The sequence below is a fragment of the Cervus elaphus genome, chromosome 27 (assembly GCF_910594005.1).
Source record: "Cervus elaphus chromosome 27, mCerEla1.1, whole genome shotgun sequence".
Taxonomy (NCBI): Eukaryota; Metazoa; Chordata; class Mammalia; order Artiodactyla; family Cervidae; genus Cervus; species Cervus elaphus.
Window position 1 is genome coordinate 44193892 of NC_057841.1, and position 16883 is coordinate 44210774.

The window sequence follows — 16883 nt, forward strand, 5'->3', positions numbered from 1 at the left end:
CTTTCATCATATGTTAGAATTCCTGGTGTGGGGGTAGTTTCTTTCCCTAAGGAGCTGGAGCCTTTTTGGATATTTGGTCACTCTTCAGGTAATCTATGAATCAGATGCTCACTAGGGTATGTCGTGGAATCCTGCTTTTTTACCCAGCCTGGATTTAAGTTCGAGGAGACAGAGGAGGAGGATGGCTCTGATTTAGAATCAGACTCATGGGGAATGGCAGGGGATGGGGGGACAGTGTAAGGTTTCCAGAAGTCAAGGTGATTTGAGGGCTTGCTGGGGTTTTGTACCATGTAGGGGGGTGCAGATAAATGCTTCTATCTGAGCACAGAGCCCTGGGGAACACCAGACTCCATGTGCATCCTCTGAGAGCTCAGCTCAGCTTTTGGGGGAACAACCCTCAGGAGAGACAGCCTGAGACGCCCTGACCGTGGTTTGAGACAGAAGCGTCCTGAACTGCGCAGGGGGCTCTGCCGCTCGGCTGCCACCATCTCAAGGGCTCACCAGTCATGAGTCTCCAGGGAGGGTGGGTCAGGACACTGGTCCCACCTGGGGCTCTGCTCAGGCTTGAGTGCCGGGCTGAAGGTGGAATTCCCCTGGGACAGGTGACGTTCCCCTCCACGGCTGTCCCCAGGCACTGAAGTGAACTTCTGTGCTTGAGGTGGAGACAGGATGGTGTAGGTGAGTCTAGACTTAGGACAAACACCAGCTACCAGGTTCATGATCCTGCTAAACATCTTCCTATCCTGGGCTTGTCACCCCCGATGTGATTCGTTTACAAAGTACTGACACTATCTCCACTGACACCTGTTGTAGTTTATTCAAACCCCTTCCTGTGACAACAAAGACCTCTCTGTATTTGGACACATAGATTTCTTATAAATCTATATTTATCAAAAAATTTAAAAAGATGCTTTTGATCTGCTTTCAAAAGTTCTAAGAACCTGGTTTGTTTAACATGCCAATTTCTGGTACAGAGTAGGTATTCAGTATTTCCTGAAGGAATGAATGAATAACAAATAAGTAGGCTTTTTCCCTTAGTGCTAAGTTAGGATTAAATATAGTATGTGTTTTATGGCCCATGTATTCCTGTGTAGGCCCTGTAAAAATGTACATCATTACCCCAGCAGTGATGGTAGCCTATCTTGCTCCATTGCGTGGGGCAGTCAGCTTTATTTCCAGTTGTCGCAGAACCCCTCGTTATGTCCACCTTTGTTGTTGTTCAGTTGCTAAATTGTGTCTGACTCTTTGCGACCCCATGGATTGCAGCACACCAGGCTTCCCTGTCCTTTACCATCTCCTGGAATTTGCTCAAACTCATATCCATTGAGTTGGTGATGCCATCCAACCATCTCATCCTTTGTGGTCCCCTTCTCCTCCTGCCTTCAATCTTTCCCATCATCAGAGTCTTTTCCAATGAATCAGCCTTTCACATCAGGTGGCCAAAATACTGGAGCTTCAGCTTCAATATCAGTCCTTCCAATGAACATTCAAAGTTGATTTCCTTTAGGATTGACTGGTTTGATCTCCCTGCAGTCCAAGAGACTCTCAAGAGTCTTCTCCAGCACCACACTTCGAAAGCATCAATTCTTTGGTGTTCAGCCTAACAAAAACCAAACCAGACCCTTAATGTGATAAGTTCTAGATCATGAAGACTGTGCCCTCTTCCCGGTGACATTTATATATCACTCTCCTGATATGCAAAGAGGAAGAAAAAAAGTTACTTGCTCCTTTCCCCCAAATTCACTGAGTTTCAGACAAAGCAGAAAGTTGGCTTCAGGTCTACTGGTGGGGGGAGGCAAGGTAGGGGCTCCCAGGGAGGTCTTTCTGCCCAGTGGTGAGTGTGTAGCAGGAACTGGTGGAGAATGAACCGTGTTCTCCGGGTGTGAGAGCTGCGCCAGCCTTGCTGACCCGTCTGCACAAGTGACCAGCTGGAAGAGCTCCCTGCCACCCCCAGGGCTGACTTGCTGGTTTGATGACTTTTCCTCCCCTGGTGATGGGATGTGACCACCAGATAAGGAGGGAGACTTTGTCTAAGTCTTGGTTCCCAGAACAGCCTTTTGGAACTTGATAGCCAGTCACAGAGGAACGAGTCATGACACTGGTCACTGTTGCCAGCCACCCAGTTGTCATTTATGAAACCGTAGCATGAGCCCAGATCCAGAATTGATGCAGCTCCAGGGTGTGGAGTCCACACAGGGAAGGGAAGGGTCACTCTCTAGTTGGTCCTAAAAGGGCCTTCTGGACCTCGGTCCAGCAGTGCGGGGTTTTAGCAGACAGCCTGCTCCCGTGACCCTCCAGAGTCCTCTGGGTACCTGAGGAGCCCTACTTTTTAGATTTTAAACCACTTAACACCTTGCCTTAGGTTTCTGGGATTAATTTCCTGCTGTCATAGCCACTAAAATGTGCTGAAGTCGAGTTTGCGTGGAGAGAGGGTGTGAGTCACCCGGGCCTTCAGTTTACAGTATCCATCTCATACTAACCACCAGAGCCGGGTGCTTACTCCGCAGCTTAACATCCAGAGGCCCTCATGCCCATCATCTCAAGTCATCCTCACATCCTCCCTGGGATGAGTTGGGGGAGGAGGATAGGGGAATTGCCTTGTCTTAGGTTCTCAGCAGATTTGTTGAAAGCCAGGCTGATTCGGGGTCACCTGGCCTCCCCATCCCGTTAGTACCTGTGAAGTGCTGGCGGCCCCTCTGTTAAGGGAGGAGGTGAGTGGCTACAGGTAGAAGTTGGCACGGAGGCCTGTCCACCTGCCCCAGGCTAAGCTAGGGGTCTGGGGTGTCTCACAGGTCAGGATGGACCCAGAGAGGCAGGGTGAGTTGCCACATTGCTGACGGTGCTGGGCTTCATTTCACTCATTCCTCTCCATTCATCTCCTGGGTGATGGTTTTCATGTGCATGTTTGCCCACACTACTTGTTTGGTGTCTTTTGTTCCTGTGACCAAGCAGGCCTTGGTGCCCCAGTGAAGGACCAGGCCTGCCCCATCTGTCATGGCCCCTCTCGGTGGAGCCCATGCACCGACGGGAAGACTGGTGTGTCTTGTCTGTGGGTGTGTGTGTGAGGGGTGAGGTGTGAGGAAAATCGTCAAAAACAGGAAGGTGTGATATTTTCAAATAACCCTAGTCTGGGCTCTCTCTCCGGGCAGGATGACAGCGCGGATCTGAGGTGCCAGCTCCAGTTTGCCAAAGAGGAGGGCTCACTGATGCTCAGGAAGATGGCCAAGCTGGGGCGCGAGAAGGACCGGCTGGAGCAGGAGCTGCAGAGGTACAGGGCCCTCTACGGGGATGCCGACAGCCCCCTGCCCACGGGCGAGGCCGGCGGGCCGCCCAGCACCCGCGAGGCCGAGCTGAAGCTGCGGCTGAGGCTGGTGGAGGAGGAGGCCAGCATCTTGGGCCGGAAGATCGTGGAGCTGGAGGTGGAAAACCGGGGCCTCAAGGCCGAGATGGAAGACCTGCGTGGCCGGGAACCGCTGCCCGGTGGGCCGACCTCGCCCTTCGGGGGGGACTCCCTGGAGTCCTCGGCCGAGCTGCGCCGGCACCTGCAGTTCGTGGAGGAGGAGGCGGAGCTGCTGCGGCGGTCCATCTCCGAGATCGAGGACCACAACCGGCAGCTGACCCACGAGCTGAGCAAGTTCAAGTTCGAGCCGAGGCCCGAGCCAGGCTGGCTGGCGGGGGGCGGGGCGGCCCTGCAGGACGAGCTCCAGGCGGCGCGGCTGCCGGTGAGCGAGCTGAGCGGGGAGGTGCTTACGCTGCAGCCCGGCCCGCGCGCACCGAGCCCGCGGGACAGCGATGCTGACAGCGACACGGGTCGGAGGAGCGACGACGGCGAGGACGGCCGCGTGCAGCCCCGCCGGGAGGGCCCCATTGGCGGCGAGAGCGACTCAGAGGAGACCTTCGAGAAGACCTCGGGCTTCGGCAGCGGGAGGCCGTCGGAGGCCGGGGAGTGCCCGGCGGAGCTGCTGCGCGCGCGGGAGGACTCGGAGCGCCTGGCGAGCATCAGGCACGAGGCAGAGCGGCTGGAGCGCGCGGTGGAGCGCATCATCACGGACACCGAGGCCGCGCTCCCGGGCGGAGAGGCCTCGCCCGGGGCCTGCGGCCAGGGCACCAGGGAGGAGCCCCAGCTGCTGGGGACCCTCAACGCGAGGATGAAGGCCTTCAGGAAAGAGCTCCAGGCCTTCCTGGAGCAGGTGGAGCGGCTGGGGGAGGGCCTGTCCCCGCTGCCCCAGCTCACCGAGTCATCCAGCTTCCTGTCCTCTGTGACCTCCGTGTCCCGGGACTCCCCGGTGGGGAACCTGGGCAAGGAGCTGGGCCCGGACCAGCAGGTAAGGGGGCTCCTGGCTCTGCCTCCCTGCTCCGTCCTGCTCCTCCTCCTTCTCGCTGGCCTTGCCGCGCTCCAACTCACCTTGCTCACGGCTGCTTGGTTATGATCGCAAACCTGCATTGTACTAAAGCCTCAAGTTTCAACCAAAGCCTTTCTGTTGGTTGGGTTTCTCTCTTTTTTTTTTTTTTTTGGTTTGGTTTGGTTTAGCTCTCTTTCGTTTCCTTGTTTCTTTCCCCCACTCCCTTTTATTTTTAACCATGCCACTGCTCTTGGCTAAGAGGTCCTCCCTCTTGACACGAGGCTAACCCACTGGCAGCGCCAAGGATGGACGCGTTCTGTCCCTTCTTTTTTTGGCGTCCTCAACGACCAGCCATCTCGATGAAGAAGCAAAGAGGAGTTTGAAGCGCAGTGTGAGCGCTCTTCGAAGTCAGGATAATTAGCAGACGCCTCGGGAGTGGGTGCATCCGTGCCTGGGTTCACCGCCCCAGGGACAGTCCAGCCCACCGGCTCCCTCTGTGACACAGCTGGGGCAGGCAAGGAGCGTGGTGGAGAGAAGGATGGCTCTGACGGCACCCCCGGAGCCGAGGGCAGCAAGTGGCGTGGCCCGGACGGCTCTCCCTGCACCGCCCTGGACTCTGGCGTTCGATGCCCAATGCCCAACTGCGGGCGAGTCTCACTCCCTCGTCCCCACCGCATGCGCCTCGTAACCAGCGTGTTGCATTCTCCTCCCCTTTCTCTGTTTGCCTTTCAGATCTCTCAGCCTGCCGTTTTGCTGCTGCTCCTCCTGGCTCTGTTCTCTCCTCTCTCTGACACCGCTGTGTTTACGTTGGTTTCTCTGGCCATGCTTTTCCTCATTCCATAGATTTCCAGCTGTCTTGTCTACCTTCCCCACCCCACCTCACCCTCTTGTCCTTTGTATTTTGTTTAAAATTGTAAGACAAGAACAAAAGCAAAAAAACCAAATCCCTCCCATGCACCTCACAGTCCAAACTGAGAGATCAGATGGAGTGGCAGCCGGGGCAGGAGCGAGGGGAGGAGCGGGGTCACCTCCATCTCCGCGCCGCACGGGAGCTGCACCGCCGAGCCGACGGGGACGCTGGAAGCTGCCGGCCCGGAGCCCAGAGCTGCTTCAGCCTTGAGGTGAGCAGGGGTCCCCCTCACCTTCCCACTCCTCCTTCGCTGTGTGTCCGTGTGATGGTTCCCACCTAGGTCCAAGGCCGCTAGGGAATGTGATGGGGATGTGGGGCATGTGAGATCAGGGGGTACTTAACTGAATCAGAGTCCACGGCATACAACTGAACTGAGGGGTTCACACAGGGTGAGGGCAGGGGGCCTGGAAACGAAGCGAAGCAACTAGACCAATTCATGAGGCTGTGTGGCTGCTTGTCAGGCAGTGAGGAAAGTAGGACTGAAAACCAAGACTGTCCCACCTGTGTGTCATGCCCCCCCGCCACCTGCTCCAGACATAGGGCAGAACCGGGGATGCTCTTCTGACCTGGGGGCTCTTAAGCAGTCCCTGTTGCCATAGCAACCCATGTCCACAAATCTCACAGTCACCATGGGTAGTACTGCTTTTCCTCATCCCATAGTTTTCCAGCTGCCTGTCTACTTTCCCCACCCCACCTCACCCCCTTGTCCTTTGTATTTTGTTTAAAATTGTAAGACAAGAACAAAAGCAAAAAAAACGAATCCCTCCCATGCACCTCACAGTCCAAACTGAGAGATCAGATGGGGTGGCAGCCGGGGCAGGAGTGAGGGGAGGAGCGGGGTCCTGTTGTAGGTCACAGTTGTCCCATCAGCGAAGGCTCCTCCCTTTAGGTAATTCCACCAGAACAGAGGGTAGGTGGCCCTGAGGGGCGCATCTGGCCCTGGTACCACCTGTCAAGGAAGTTGCTGCAGGGTTAGGCCACGTGTTCTGCATTAGGAAAGGTCGGGGTGTTTGCTTCCAGAAGCAAACAGAAGCCCACTTCTCAGAGTCAGGTGAGAAAGCCCCCTAAGAGTGCTAGGTGCTGTGAAACATCAAGTATGAATAATAATCAAGAACCAGAAGGAATATGTCTTGCTGTTGAAGACTGCCTGGCAGGAAAGGGTGTCACGGCTCCAGTATCTGGTACCAATTTTCTGTTTCTTCTGGTGTGATTTTATAACTGTCAATGTACAGTAAAAACGGGCAAAAACTAGCCGATCAGACTACATCAAATGACAGCACGTGTAAGGCCAAAACCAGCCCATCTTCATCTTGTCCTGCACACAGGTCAGAGGCTGGGCCACATAGCCAGTCTTCTCTGCCCCCCGGAGGCCCTTTCTCCTCTGTTTGGTCCTGTCCCGTTGCCCTCCTCTCTCTATACACCGTCCCGGGTGTCCTGTCTAAGCGTGTCCGGTTCACTGTGGTGAGGTCAGAGGACTCCCTCCCCTGCACCCCCAGGCCCTGCTGGTTCCCCAGGAGCGACAAGTCTGTCCCCACTCTCCCGGTCACGTGTGCTCTGCACAGCTTCAGAAACCGCAGTGAATCTGGAGAGAGGAAGACACTTTGCTGAAACAGTGTCATGGGAAAACAAACCTTCGTAAAAGGGCGCGTAGCAGAGTTAGCTGGTGCTGTGTGGTGACTTAGGGTTACTGAACAATAGGGCTCAGAAGGGATCTTCAGACAGACCCCTCATTCTACAAGTGGGAAGAAAGCGCGAGGCAGCGTCAGCAAATTCTCCCCGACCCCAGCTAGGTCCAGAACTGCCTCCTTGGGTCTCTCCCGACCCCTGCCCCTCCCGTGAGGAGTGCTACTATACAGCAGGGGCTGGTCCCCACTGACCACCCCCCCTCCCAGGCCTGGACATTCCAACAGGCGCTCCATCTCATTGGAGGGCATTTCCAAATACAGATCACTAGGGTGACTAATCTTATGCCAGCTATCTTGCCATGGAATGTTTCTTCTTTCAAACATCTGTCTGGTTTCCTTTAATTTTATACATTCTAATGAGACAGTAAAAAAAATAACTCGGTAAAAGGCAAGGTCCAGGAGCATCATTTTCTAGAAGGGGAAACTGATTTACTCAGGAGTTAGACACGCTTTGTTCTGACTTTTTATTCACCAAGGCATTTCACACAGGAGAGAAAACTCATGTATGCAGACACAATTTTAAAGTACTTTCTAAAAGATGACACATGTTTTCTGACCCCTCTGACGACGCCACAGTTTTTCCTTTCATGATGAGAGGAGCCCCATGTTGATCCCACTAGGGTCTGGTTCTCCGTGGAGTGTCTGTGTGTGTCCCTGGCATGGATGTCACCCTGACAGACTGCTCAGCTTGGCCTCTGAATGTGATATTGGGTTAAAGGATCATACAGTGGACAGTTCTAGAGGGCAGAACACTCGGAACCCTTTAGTGAAGACTTCACTGAATTCATTGCCAACAGTTGCTTTCCCATGAGGCTCTACTGGAAACAGTACACACAGTAGCAGGGCAGCTGGCCAGAGAAGCGACTGTGGGTTAAAGACTCGGGGCACGGTGCACGGATGCCATGGAGCACCGTGTAACTGGGGGGAAGGCAGACAGAGCAGACCTTTTCATCTAGAACGGGGCTGAGACTGAGGCAAGGTGTACCGCTCGCAGGTTTTTTGTTTTTAAATTGATGTATAGTTGATTTACAGTGTTGTGTTAATTTCTGCTGTGTGGCAGAGTGACTCAGTTACACGCATATATACAGTCTTTTTCATATTCTTTTCCATGAAGCTTTATTACAGGATATTGAATATAGTCCCCTGTGCTATACAATATGACCTGTGCATCCATCCTATGTATGCTAGTTGGCATCTGCTAATCCCGTCCTCTTACTCCCCCTTGCTAACAGTGTCTGGACTTCCTCTTCCATTGCCCTTGACGTGACCTTGGTTTGTCTGCATACTGTGACTACTCTTAAACACGTGAATTTCCTTCAGCCCTTGGCTCCTTGGAGGTGCTAGTGGAGGGGTTGACAGAAGCCACCCAGGATCTGTAGCTTCAAAGAAGAAGCAACTTTCTGAATGGAAGCTGAAGTTTAGAAGATTCCTCAAGTCCCGTTTGTGAAGTGACTTCTGTGTTTTTTTGCCTTATAGATTTTCATGTTTGGGGAAAGGGGACAGAAGTTAAGTGCTTATTTGGGAAGATTTGGGTAGACACCGAATCTTGGTAGTAGGTTTAACTACTACTAGTAGTACCAGCAGCAGCAGTCACAATAAGGCGAGAAAGAAAATAACTGCCTTCTTACTCAGTAGCGTGTTAGCAGATCCTGTGATCTGTGTGGTGGGAGGCCCGCCCCTCGGGCTGCACACGCTGAGCTCTAGGGGGCACGGTGTGTCCATATCCACGCCCAGCCCCTCAGAGCTGCCGTAGCCAGAGAGGGCCAAAGTCCCAACCTGCCAGCACCCACGAGCCTGCTAAGGCAGCTACAGAAAAGTTAACTGCTCAGAGGAGAACAAAGTGAGCGGACTTCAGAAGGGCCAGTACTCTGGTTGCCTGTTTCTCTCGGTGGCTGCCAGCAGGATTCCCACGTGGCACAGGCGTCTTCCCGGGCTTTGCTCCCTGGGGCTCCCGGCGAGTCTGCTGAGAGATTCCATCTGTTAAGAGAGGAGGATACGGAATATGTGGTTTGGAATGTGCCAGGCGCCTTAAAAATAGTGCTGAAGGAGGAGCAGCAGAGCAGGGGCACCGGTCAGATTACACGTAAATTTGAGACCGAGCCTATGCCCAGAGGATCGAGTTTCTGGGTCAGAAATCCCGGAGTTCTTCTCCCGAGCCCCTCCTCCTGTCCTTTCATCAACGAGAGCACTCTTCGGTCTCAGCTGTGACATACCAGCCTCGATGAAAGGACGTGGGGTTTATATGCCAAGTACGCGGGCACAGGTGCTGACCCGATAAACCGCTTTGGAAGGGAGCGGTAGCAGAACTGGCCCGAACAAAATGGAAGTCGTGGGAGATGAGGTCACAGGGAGGGAGGCAGAATGGAGTCCTGGTGAATGAGTAGCATTCTTGTTATCTAGTAAGTGGCCACGTGAAAAGGTTTTTTGGTTTGATTTGGTTTTTGTTTGTGTATTGAGATATCGAAGTTGTCTTTAGTGTGGAAAGTAACTTATATGCCAGTTTCTGTGAAGATGTCCGGGAAATGAGCAGTGTAGTCATTGTAGCATACCCCATGTGAATGAGGAAGGCTGGGGTGTGGATTCCCCAGCAATAACACAGGGAGGTGGTCGGGGTGTCGAGATGAACACGTGTCCATGGCATGGGGACCGCCCGGGAAGGCGTCGGCTGAATGTAAACCAACCGAGTAGGACGAGGTGAATGTGTTTGGTGACTAATCAGAATCTTAGATGGGTGGGCAAAGGATGGTTCTGGGAACTCGGTGATGAAGGGGAAGTATGTGTTTTTGGAGGGAATCTCTGTGTTGTGTAAAACCTTTCTCACATGTATGGTGACGTGTATGAGCACGTGCAGTTGTATGGCGGTGGTGGAGTCATTCTGGATGGCAGTTTCTGCCATCGCCTGTTTGTATTTTGATTTTCTAACACTAGAGTGGCAGCATCCTACCTAGGAGCAGCTACTTGTCCACAGAGCTTTATTTCTTTTAATGTTTGCTTCTTTTTATTTTTGGCTGTGCTGGGTCTTCGTTGCTGTGCGCAGGCTTTTCTTTAGTTGGGGTGAGCGGCAGCTCCTCTCTCACTGCGGTGCTCAGGCTTCTCTTTGCCGTGGCTTCTCCTGTTGCAGAGCACAGGTTCTAGGGCACACAGGCTTCAGTAGTTGTGGCACACAGGCTTAGATACCCTGTGGCACGTGGGATCTTCTCGGACCAGGGATCGAACCCGTGTCCCCTGCATTGCAAAGGTGGATTCTTAACCACTGGAACCGGTGGGCAGCACATCATGCTTCAATGTTAATGATGCCTGAGATTTTTAATAGGACAGTGTTTCCATCTCTAAAAAACATGTCATAAAGGAACTCAGCCTCCTCTGTCATTGTCATTTGGACATAAAGGCGTAAAAGATGGATTTTACCAGTAACCGTTTTATTGAAGATTCCTGTAGGTATTTTAATGTAAAATGTAGCAGGCAGACCTTGTGCAGCTCCTCCGAGGCACTGGCATCTGTTCAGTGAAGGAGCCCCAGGCCACTCGCCCTAAGCATCCTGGGGGCAACTCTGGGCAAAAAAAGAGAGGCCTCCCGACAGAGCAGGAAAAACTCTGACAAGGAATTATGAACTCATTAATTACCCAACTGAGACAGACACTCAGGGACTCGGGCAGTTAGTCCAGAAAGCTGTGTGTGAGGCAGTCATGCAGAGCCATCAGCCTTGTCAGCTCTGATGCCCACAGCTTCTAGGAAGTCGTCTAGAAGCTGCCTCATGTGGGGCTGCCTCCTCTTGGCCTGGTTTGTGGCGCTGTAGTGGCCGAAGCCCAGGTGATGGCACCGCTCACCGGCCCGGCTGCCAGGTTAGAGGTGCGGGTGGGGCTCCGGGGGAGCTGCCGGGAGTTGCTCGCTGCGCCCGAATGTGTCTCGTCACACCACGTGCCCCTGCGTCATGCACGGGTCTGTCCCTTGTCTTCAGCTTGGGCCAAGTTCTCACTGCTACTGAACCCCTTCCTTTGTCCCACCAACCAGCTCAGGGGCTCCCCCAGAGTGTATCCACTAAACCCCTTCCTTTGTCCCACCGGTCAGCTCAGGAGCTCCCCCGAACAGTGTATCAATAAAGGAGCTTCAGGGTCGGCTTGCGCAGGTAGTCAGACCACATCAGGAAGAGGCAGAGAGATTGACAGACACCATCTGGAAGGCAAATACGACTTGGGTCCAGCACCACCTTCTCTGTCCACAGGGCCCCGAGAGAGAGAGGATGGGCGCTGCTTTATAGGGACTCGGTCTCATGCACCAACTGGGCAGCCTGGGCTTGGGGCTGGAGGGCACATGGATAAGGGCGCCCAGTCAAGCTGCCTGCCTCGGGGGTGTCACAAAGATCACTGTCTCCCTTCCTGCTGGAAAGCATGCTTTTCCATCCTGACATTGGTCAGTATGTGGTCTCAGGAGACGTGGGTTAGATTCCTGGTTTGGGAAGATCCCCAGGAAAAGGGAATGGCAACCCACTCCAATATTCTTGCCTGGAGAATCCTCATGGACAGAGGAGCCTGGCGGGCTGCAGTCCGTGGGGTCGCAAAGAGTCGGACATGACTGAGGGACTCACACAACAACAGACAAGCTTGCCTGCAGCCAGAACCAGTAAAGGGCCTTCCATGCCGCTGGACATGAAAGTGTGTCTGTAATGTCCAGTGTCTGCAGATTGGTACATCTCGGGTCAATATCAGCTCAATTTTCTGCTAGATACATCGACAATTCACCCGTTTTATTAAAAAAGCTGCCACTAATTGGGCTGTGGCCTTATCAGCTCTTTTAGCCATTTTAGAGTAACCTGGTCCTGGCTCAAAATCCTCATTCACTAAGAGCTTCCCCAGAGTTCCCAGGACCTGGGATCACTGTCCCCAGGCCTCCAAGGTAACTGCCACCCCTGACACACCCGAGACGCAAACCCAGGCTCAAATCACCATGGCTGCTTCTCAGACCTTTTGTGTTTGTTCCTGGAAGAAATCTGTTATCTTTAAAAACAAAAACCAGATGATCTTGAGATGGCACCACAGTGTTTCAAATGCATGTCCTATGCACAGTAAGGTATCTGTATGTACTTACTCTGGCAAGGAATGTGCATGCCACCTAAGCCTCATGTTGTCCGTGGTTGTGCTCATCTAAATGGGTTAAAAACTGATCAAGGGAGCACCTTCTGCCATGAAGCTCCAGGAGAGCCAAGCCAGGTACCACTAGACGTGTCCCCCTTTTTAAAGTTATTTTTACAAGTCAAGTTTCACATATTATCACCAAAGAAAAGTAATTTCATATCACCTGAAGGCTAATCCCTAAGGAATTTAGCTGCTGCTGTTGTTTTTTTTTACATTGCACCAAAAATCATGTTTAAAAGTGAGTTTATCCGTGGAGGTGCTGTCAGCAGAACTGCAGGATCCTGGTGTTTCTAGTACTGAGTTCAGGATAAAGGGCTGTGGGGTGAAGACTCTCCCAGCCTAGGCTGGAGGCGCTGAGCAGTCATCCAGGCTTGTTCAAAGGGGAAGGGAAGGGGGTCTCCTCACCTCCCCAAGGGCCAGGGACACGACTCTGAGACTTGGGACATGCAGGGGATCCTGGAACAGGAGAAGGCAGCAAGGACCTTGGAGGAAGAGGGAGCAGAGCGAGCCAGTCAGGAAGAGATGTTTCTAAGAGGTTATAGATCAAAAAATAAAGAATAGGCCCTCCCAGGGCTGTGCCTCCAGGAGCCAGTCCCGGGGCACCTCAGGGACCCACCTGGCACTGGGCACACACGGCGGGGATCGGTTGCACTCGACAGCTGGAAGCTCACCAGGGTCAGTCAATGGCCTGAGATAACACACAAATAAATCGCAGACACCGGGCTTCCAGGAGCCCAGTCGCCCCCCTCCTGTCTAGCTCCATGTCCACGGGGGACAAAGCCAGTGCTGGGACTCAGGGCTGCTAAGCGTGTGAGTGAAATTGCCTGTTTTTCATGTTATCTGGGATAGCTTCAGGTGCCAACGAGGTCTGGTGTCAGCACCCAACTTAGTACTTTCTCTAGTACTTTAGGGGAACAAAACCAAACCCACCTGTTGGTTTTTGACACAAGAGGGGGTGTTAGGGTAATAGCAAGACTGGCATTCTAACCCTTTCTGGTCAGTGGAGCAAAAGACTTTCAGCCTATGTATCACTTTAGCCACCATGAATGCTATTCCCGTGCCCTTATCTGCACCCCATGTGCAGCTGAGTACTAGCTTGTCATTCTGTCTGGGGCTGTGGGAACCCTAGGGCCCAGCAAGTCAAGGGGGAACGACTCCCACTTACTCTGCCTGGACACCTGTAATGTGCCAAGGCACAACCTACCAGCCCCAGAGGGCAAACAGGGCCTGCCCCTGGGTCAGCTGTGAGCCCTGCCTCCAAGAGACGGTGCTCCTGAAGGGGTCTAAGGAACATCAAAAAAACCTCACAAGCAACTCCACGATGGGAAATGATGTGACGCCTCCTCTGAGGCAGGAAGCGCTCGGGGTTTTGTGAAGAGCGAGCCTCTCGAGGAGTTTACTAAACGCTGGGAGTTGGGGGATGAGGTTTCTGAGTTTCCCATTCCAGGCGGAATGGCCGCTGGCAGACTCAGTTGGGTGGCAGGTGGGGACAGCCGCCCGTCACGGCGCCTCTCTTCTCTTCTTCGTCCAAGGTGGAGGAGGAACGCCGCTGCGCCCTGCGGCGGCGGGACCGGGAGGCGAACGGCCTGGCCCCGCAGAGCTCCCTGCAGGAGCGCGCCTGGGGCGACGAGCGGCACCTGCTGCAGCAGGAGCTGCGCTCCCTGAAGCAGAACCTCTTCCTCTTCTACGTCAAGCTCAGGTGGCTGCTCAAGCACTGGCGCCAAGGGAGGCAGGCGGAGGGCGACGCGGAGGACTTCACGGAGGTACCTCGGCCCGGGAGTTGTATGGGGTTAGTTCTCGATCCGCAGGCCCTGCTGTCCGCCTACCCCACCCCGCTCCGCACACAGTCATGTTCTGATACCTCAGGTTATCTTCTCAAGCCCAGTCCAGGCAGAGCAAAGGCAGTGAACAATACCTGAGTAAGTAAGTTAGGCCGTTTGGCGGAACCAACTTGAAGAGTCTGGGGTACATTAACATAGCTTAAGACAACATTTCCATAAAAAAAAAGAAATGTATTGGTTAACTCAAGGTTTGAGAGTAGTTAGCTTTAGGTGAGACCAGGTGTCATGGCAACACAGCATTTTAAGAGAAACCTCCTTTTAAATTTGTATAGAGAAGGAAAAACATATCGCTGGTTTGTTTCTTCCTGCCGCTTAAGAGAGAGGAAAATGTCTGGCACTTGCAGCCTCTTTCCTCCATTTGGAGACCCCTGGCCTTCCTGCCTGTTACCTCTCAGTGCTGCCCAGGGAACTCCTTTGAAGAACACGCTGGTCTGTAACACCATCCTGCAGCCAGGCTTTTTGCTGCCACGTCTTTCTGCTGATGGATGAATTCATTATCACCCCAAAGTCCTTTACTGGTTCATTCCACAGTGATGGTTAGCAAACCTGGCTCTGATGCGGTCTCTCTGAGCGCCAGGGGAGCTTTCTCACAGCCTCCGAAATCTGTATATGGAGCATATACCTACTTAGGCCTCAATTCCCAGGTTCACGGCAGGACCAGAGCTATTTGCCTTCTGATTGATGGTTATTGATTAAGGCAGAGTGGCTTTCAGCTCTGCAGGCTCCTCTCTGGCGAGCACAGGGCTGGAGCTGCTGGTGTCTGCTGCTCTGGCTGCCTCGTGGGCTGTTCCAGGGCCCCGTGGCAGTTGGTTCCTCTTAGCCCCCAAAGACCCTCTGCTCCCACTCTCCTCAGCAGTGTGTGCAGTTTTAAGACATCCTGAGAATGGGAAGATACAATGATGCTCTTGCCTCGGGGTGGAGAACTTCTTCAACAGCAAATTCAACCTGCTTCCAGATAGCCATGACCTAGAAAACCATCATTAAGCGAAACCTGGAAGTAGTTGTCAAGTTTTCTATTGATCAGTACTTTGGAGGCCCTCCTCCTTTTACTGTAACTGAGAGCAGGAATGATTTATAAATAGTAATATTTCTAATCTCCTCTAATAAACTGGGCACCCTCTCTGTGAGGTTTAGATGGAGAAAGTGGCCAATGAGTGAAGTGGTCACTATGAGCCTGTTAGGGGGAGAGGGCTGAGAAGTGAAGTCATGATAACTTCTGAAGTGGGTGATGAACCTCAGGCATTAAAACTCAGGCTGAGGGCAGAAGCATTTGGCTGTGATTGTCCCCTCCTGCCATTTCAGAGCGAGCTTCCAGAGACCTTCCCCAGGCTTGGGGAGCTTGGCATCCAGGGGGACACAAAGGCAGACAGTCCAGACCGAGATGACGATGGGCCAAGCTGTGGCTTTTCCCTGGGAGAGCGCTCTCCGCAGATGGGTGACCACGGATCACGGCTGCAGCCCACAGACGGGGGGCAGCTCTACAGGCAGGTGGGTGCTAGTCTCGGCTCATTCTCCCTGCACTGGGGGGAGAGGACCCCTAGCCTGTCCCTCTCATCCGTTCATGCACTGGTGTTCCCAGGGGCAGAGAGCTCTAGTTTACTTGGCTCATTCACATAAATGAGGACATAGGAAGGGCGCATCGATTGAGCCCCCTCAAGGCCAGTGAATGTACCTCAGGAAGAGAAGAACACAGTACTGGATAAGGTGGCTCGTGTCTTTATATAGAGGGTGACCACTCTTGCAAGGAAGCGGTGCCCTCCTCACAGCCATTTAGGGCTTTGTTGTTGTTGTTTGCTGGCGGGCAACATAATGCAGTAAGAAAAGCAAGCTTGTTTGTTTTTTTATCTCCAAATGTGTATAAAGTGTTTCAGGTTGTTTTTAAGCCACACGAAACATAATGTCCCCAGTACAAATATTGGATGACACTTGAAGCAAAAATGAAAGCATGTGTAAAGAGAGGTGGGGTTTCCATGTAGAACCTTAAGTAACTATCAGTGTTGCCAAAAGCCCCATTTATTTTTATAAGCAAACAGGCCCCTGCTGGATAAGCCAAGAGATGCTCTGGGTGCCCCAGGTTGGTTGTGCTTTTCTGCAAAACTAAAGCTGTGATGGGTTTGGAGTGCCCGGATCCTGCCTGCCAGGCTAAAACTTTTTTGCTCCCGGGCTTCCTGGCCTGAGACTCTCCTGACCTCATGTTGCTTCTTTGAGGGTCTGGCAGGGAGAGCCTGGATCTGGGGGGAGGCGCAGGGTGGGGTGACCCCGGGCGCAGCTGCAGCCACCCCGTCGCAGCCAGCTCGGGCCCTCCCTGCACACCGCACTCCACAGCTGCGGCCCCTCCCTCTGCCCAGAGCATATGTGTGTGGGGGGTGGGGGGGAGTGGGTTGTGGTTAGGATGGTTAGGACGGCAGCAGAGTGTGGACTCAGGTCAGAGGAGGAAAGTGACGCCTCCCTAGCTCACGCCTGGGGGAGTATTCCCCCTTCCCCCACCTTCTTTCTGTATACAACTCCGATTTTCACAGTTGAAGTCCTGATTTCTATGCATATCTTCACCCTTCATTCTCCCAGAATAACAGGACTCAAGAAAGAGGTTATATTTTCAAAGGAACTTTTAATTACCATTATTAGGAGGTCTGTCATGAGGCCAGTGTCCATGGGGGAGATTTTTTTAGCTCATGGAATGAGTTTTCCAGCAAAGATCTAGTTAGAAAATAAAATGCTTCTTTGCAAAACATCCCCTAAAATCGAGCAGTTTTCTTAGTTTTTAAAAGCAGTGCTGTCAGGCAGTCCCACAGAATATCTGTGACTCACAAAGAATTCCTCATTGGCTGCTTAGCCACAGACCCGCTGCCTCCGAGAGCACGTGTGGGGTGTTTCCCACGTGTACATCCAAATGCTTTGGGAAAGGGGGAAAAAGTAACACAGCTGGTTTCCCAAACAGTAGTCATGGAAGATTCTCCCTGTGAGATGCAGAC

At 53.0% G+C, this 16883-nt stretch overlaps 1 protein-coding gene across 7 annotated transcripts in view; it reads left to right on the forward strand.

The window, feature by feature from the left end:
- The window catches only part of MTCL1 (microtubule crosslinking factor 1), a 111541-nt gene that overhangs the window by 68601 nt on the left and 26057 nt on the right, over window positions 1-16883 (forward strand). For 6 of the 7 annotated variants that reach the window (XM_043888803.1, XM_043888804.1, XM_043888805.1 and 3 more), the window contains 4 exons: window positions 3150-4325; window positions 5309-5464; window positions 13603-13833; window positions 15214-15399. In XM_043888803.1, the coding sequence (XP_043744738.1) occupies window positions 3150-4325; window positions 5309-5464; window positions 13603-13833; window positions 15214-15399 (1749 nt within the window). Of the gene's footprint in view, window positions 1-3149; window positions 4326-5308; window positions 5465-6085; window positions 6105-11014; window positions 11119-13602; window positions 13834-15213; window positions 15400-16883 lie in introns of all 7 variants that reach the window. The other variant, XM_043888807.1, reaches the window with a different exon arrangement.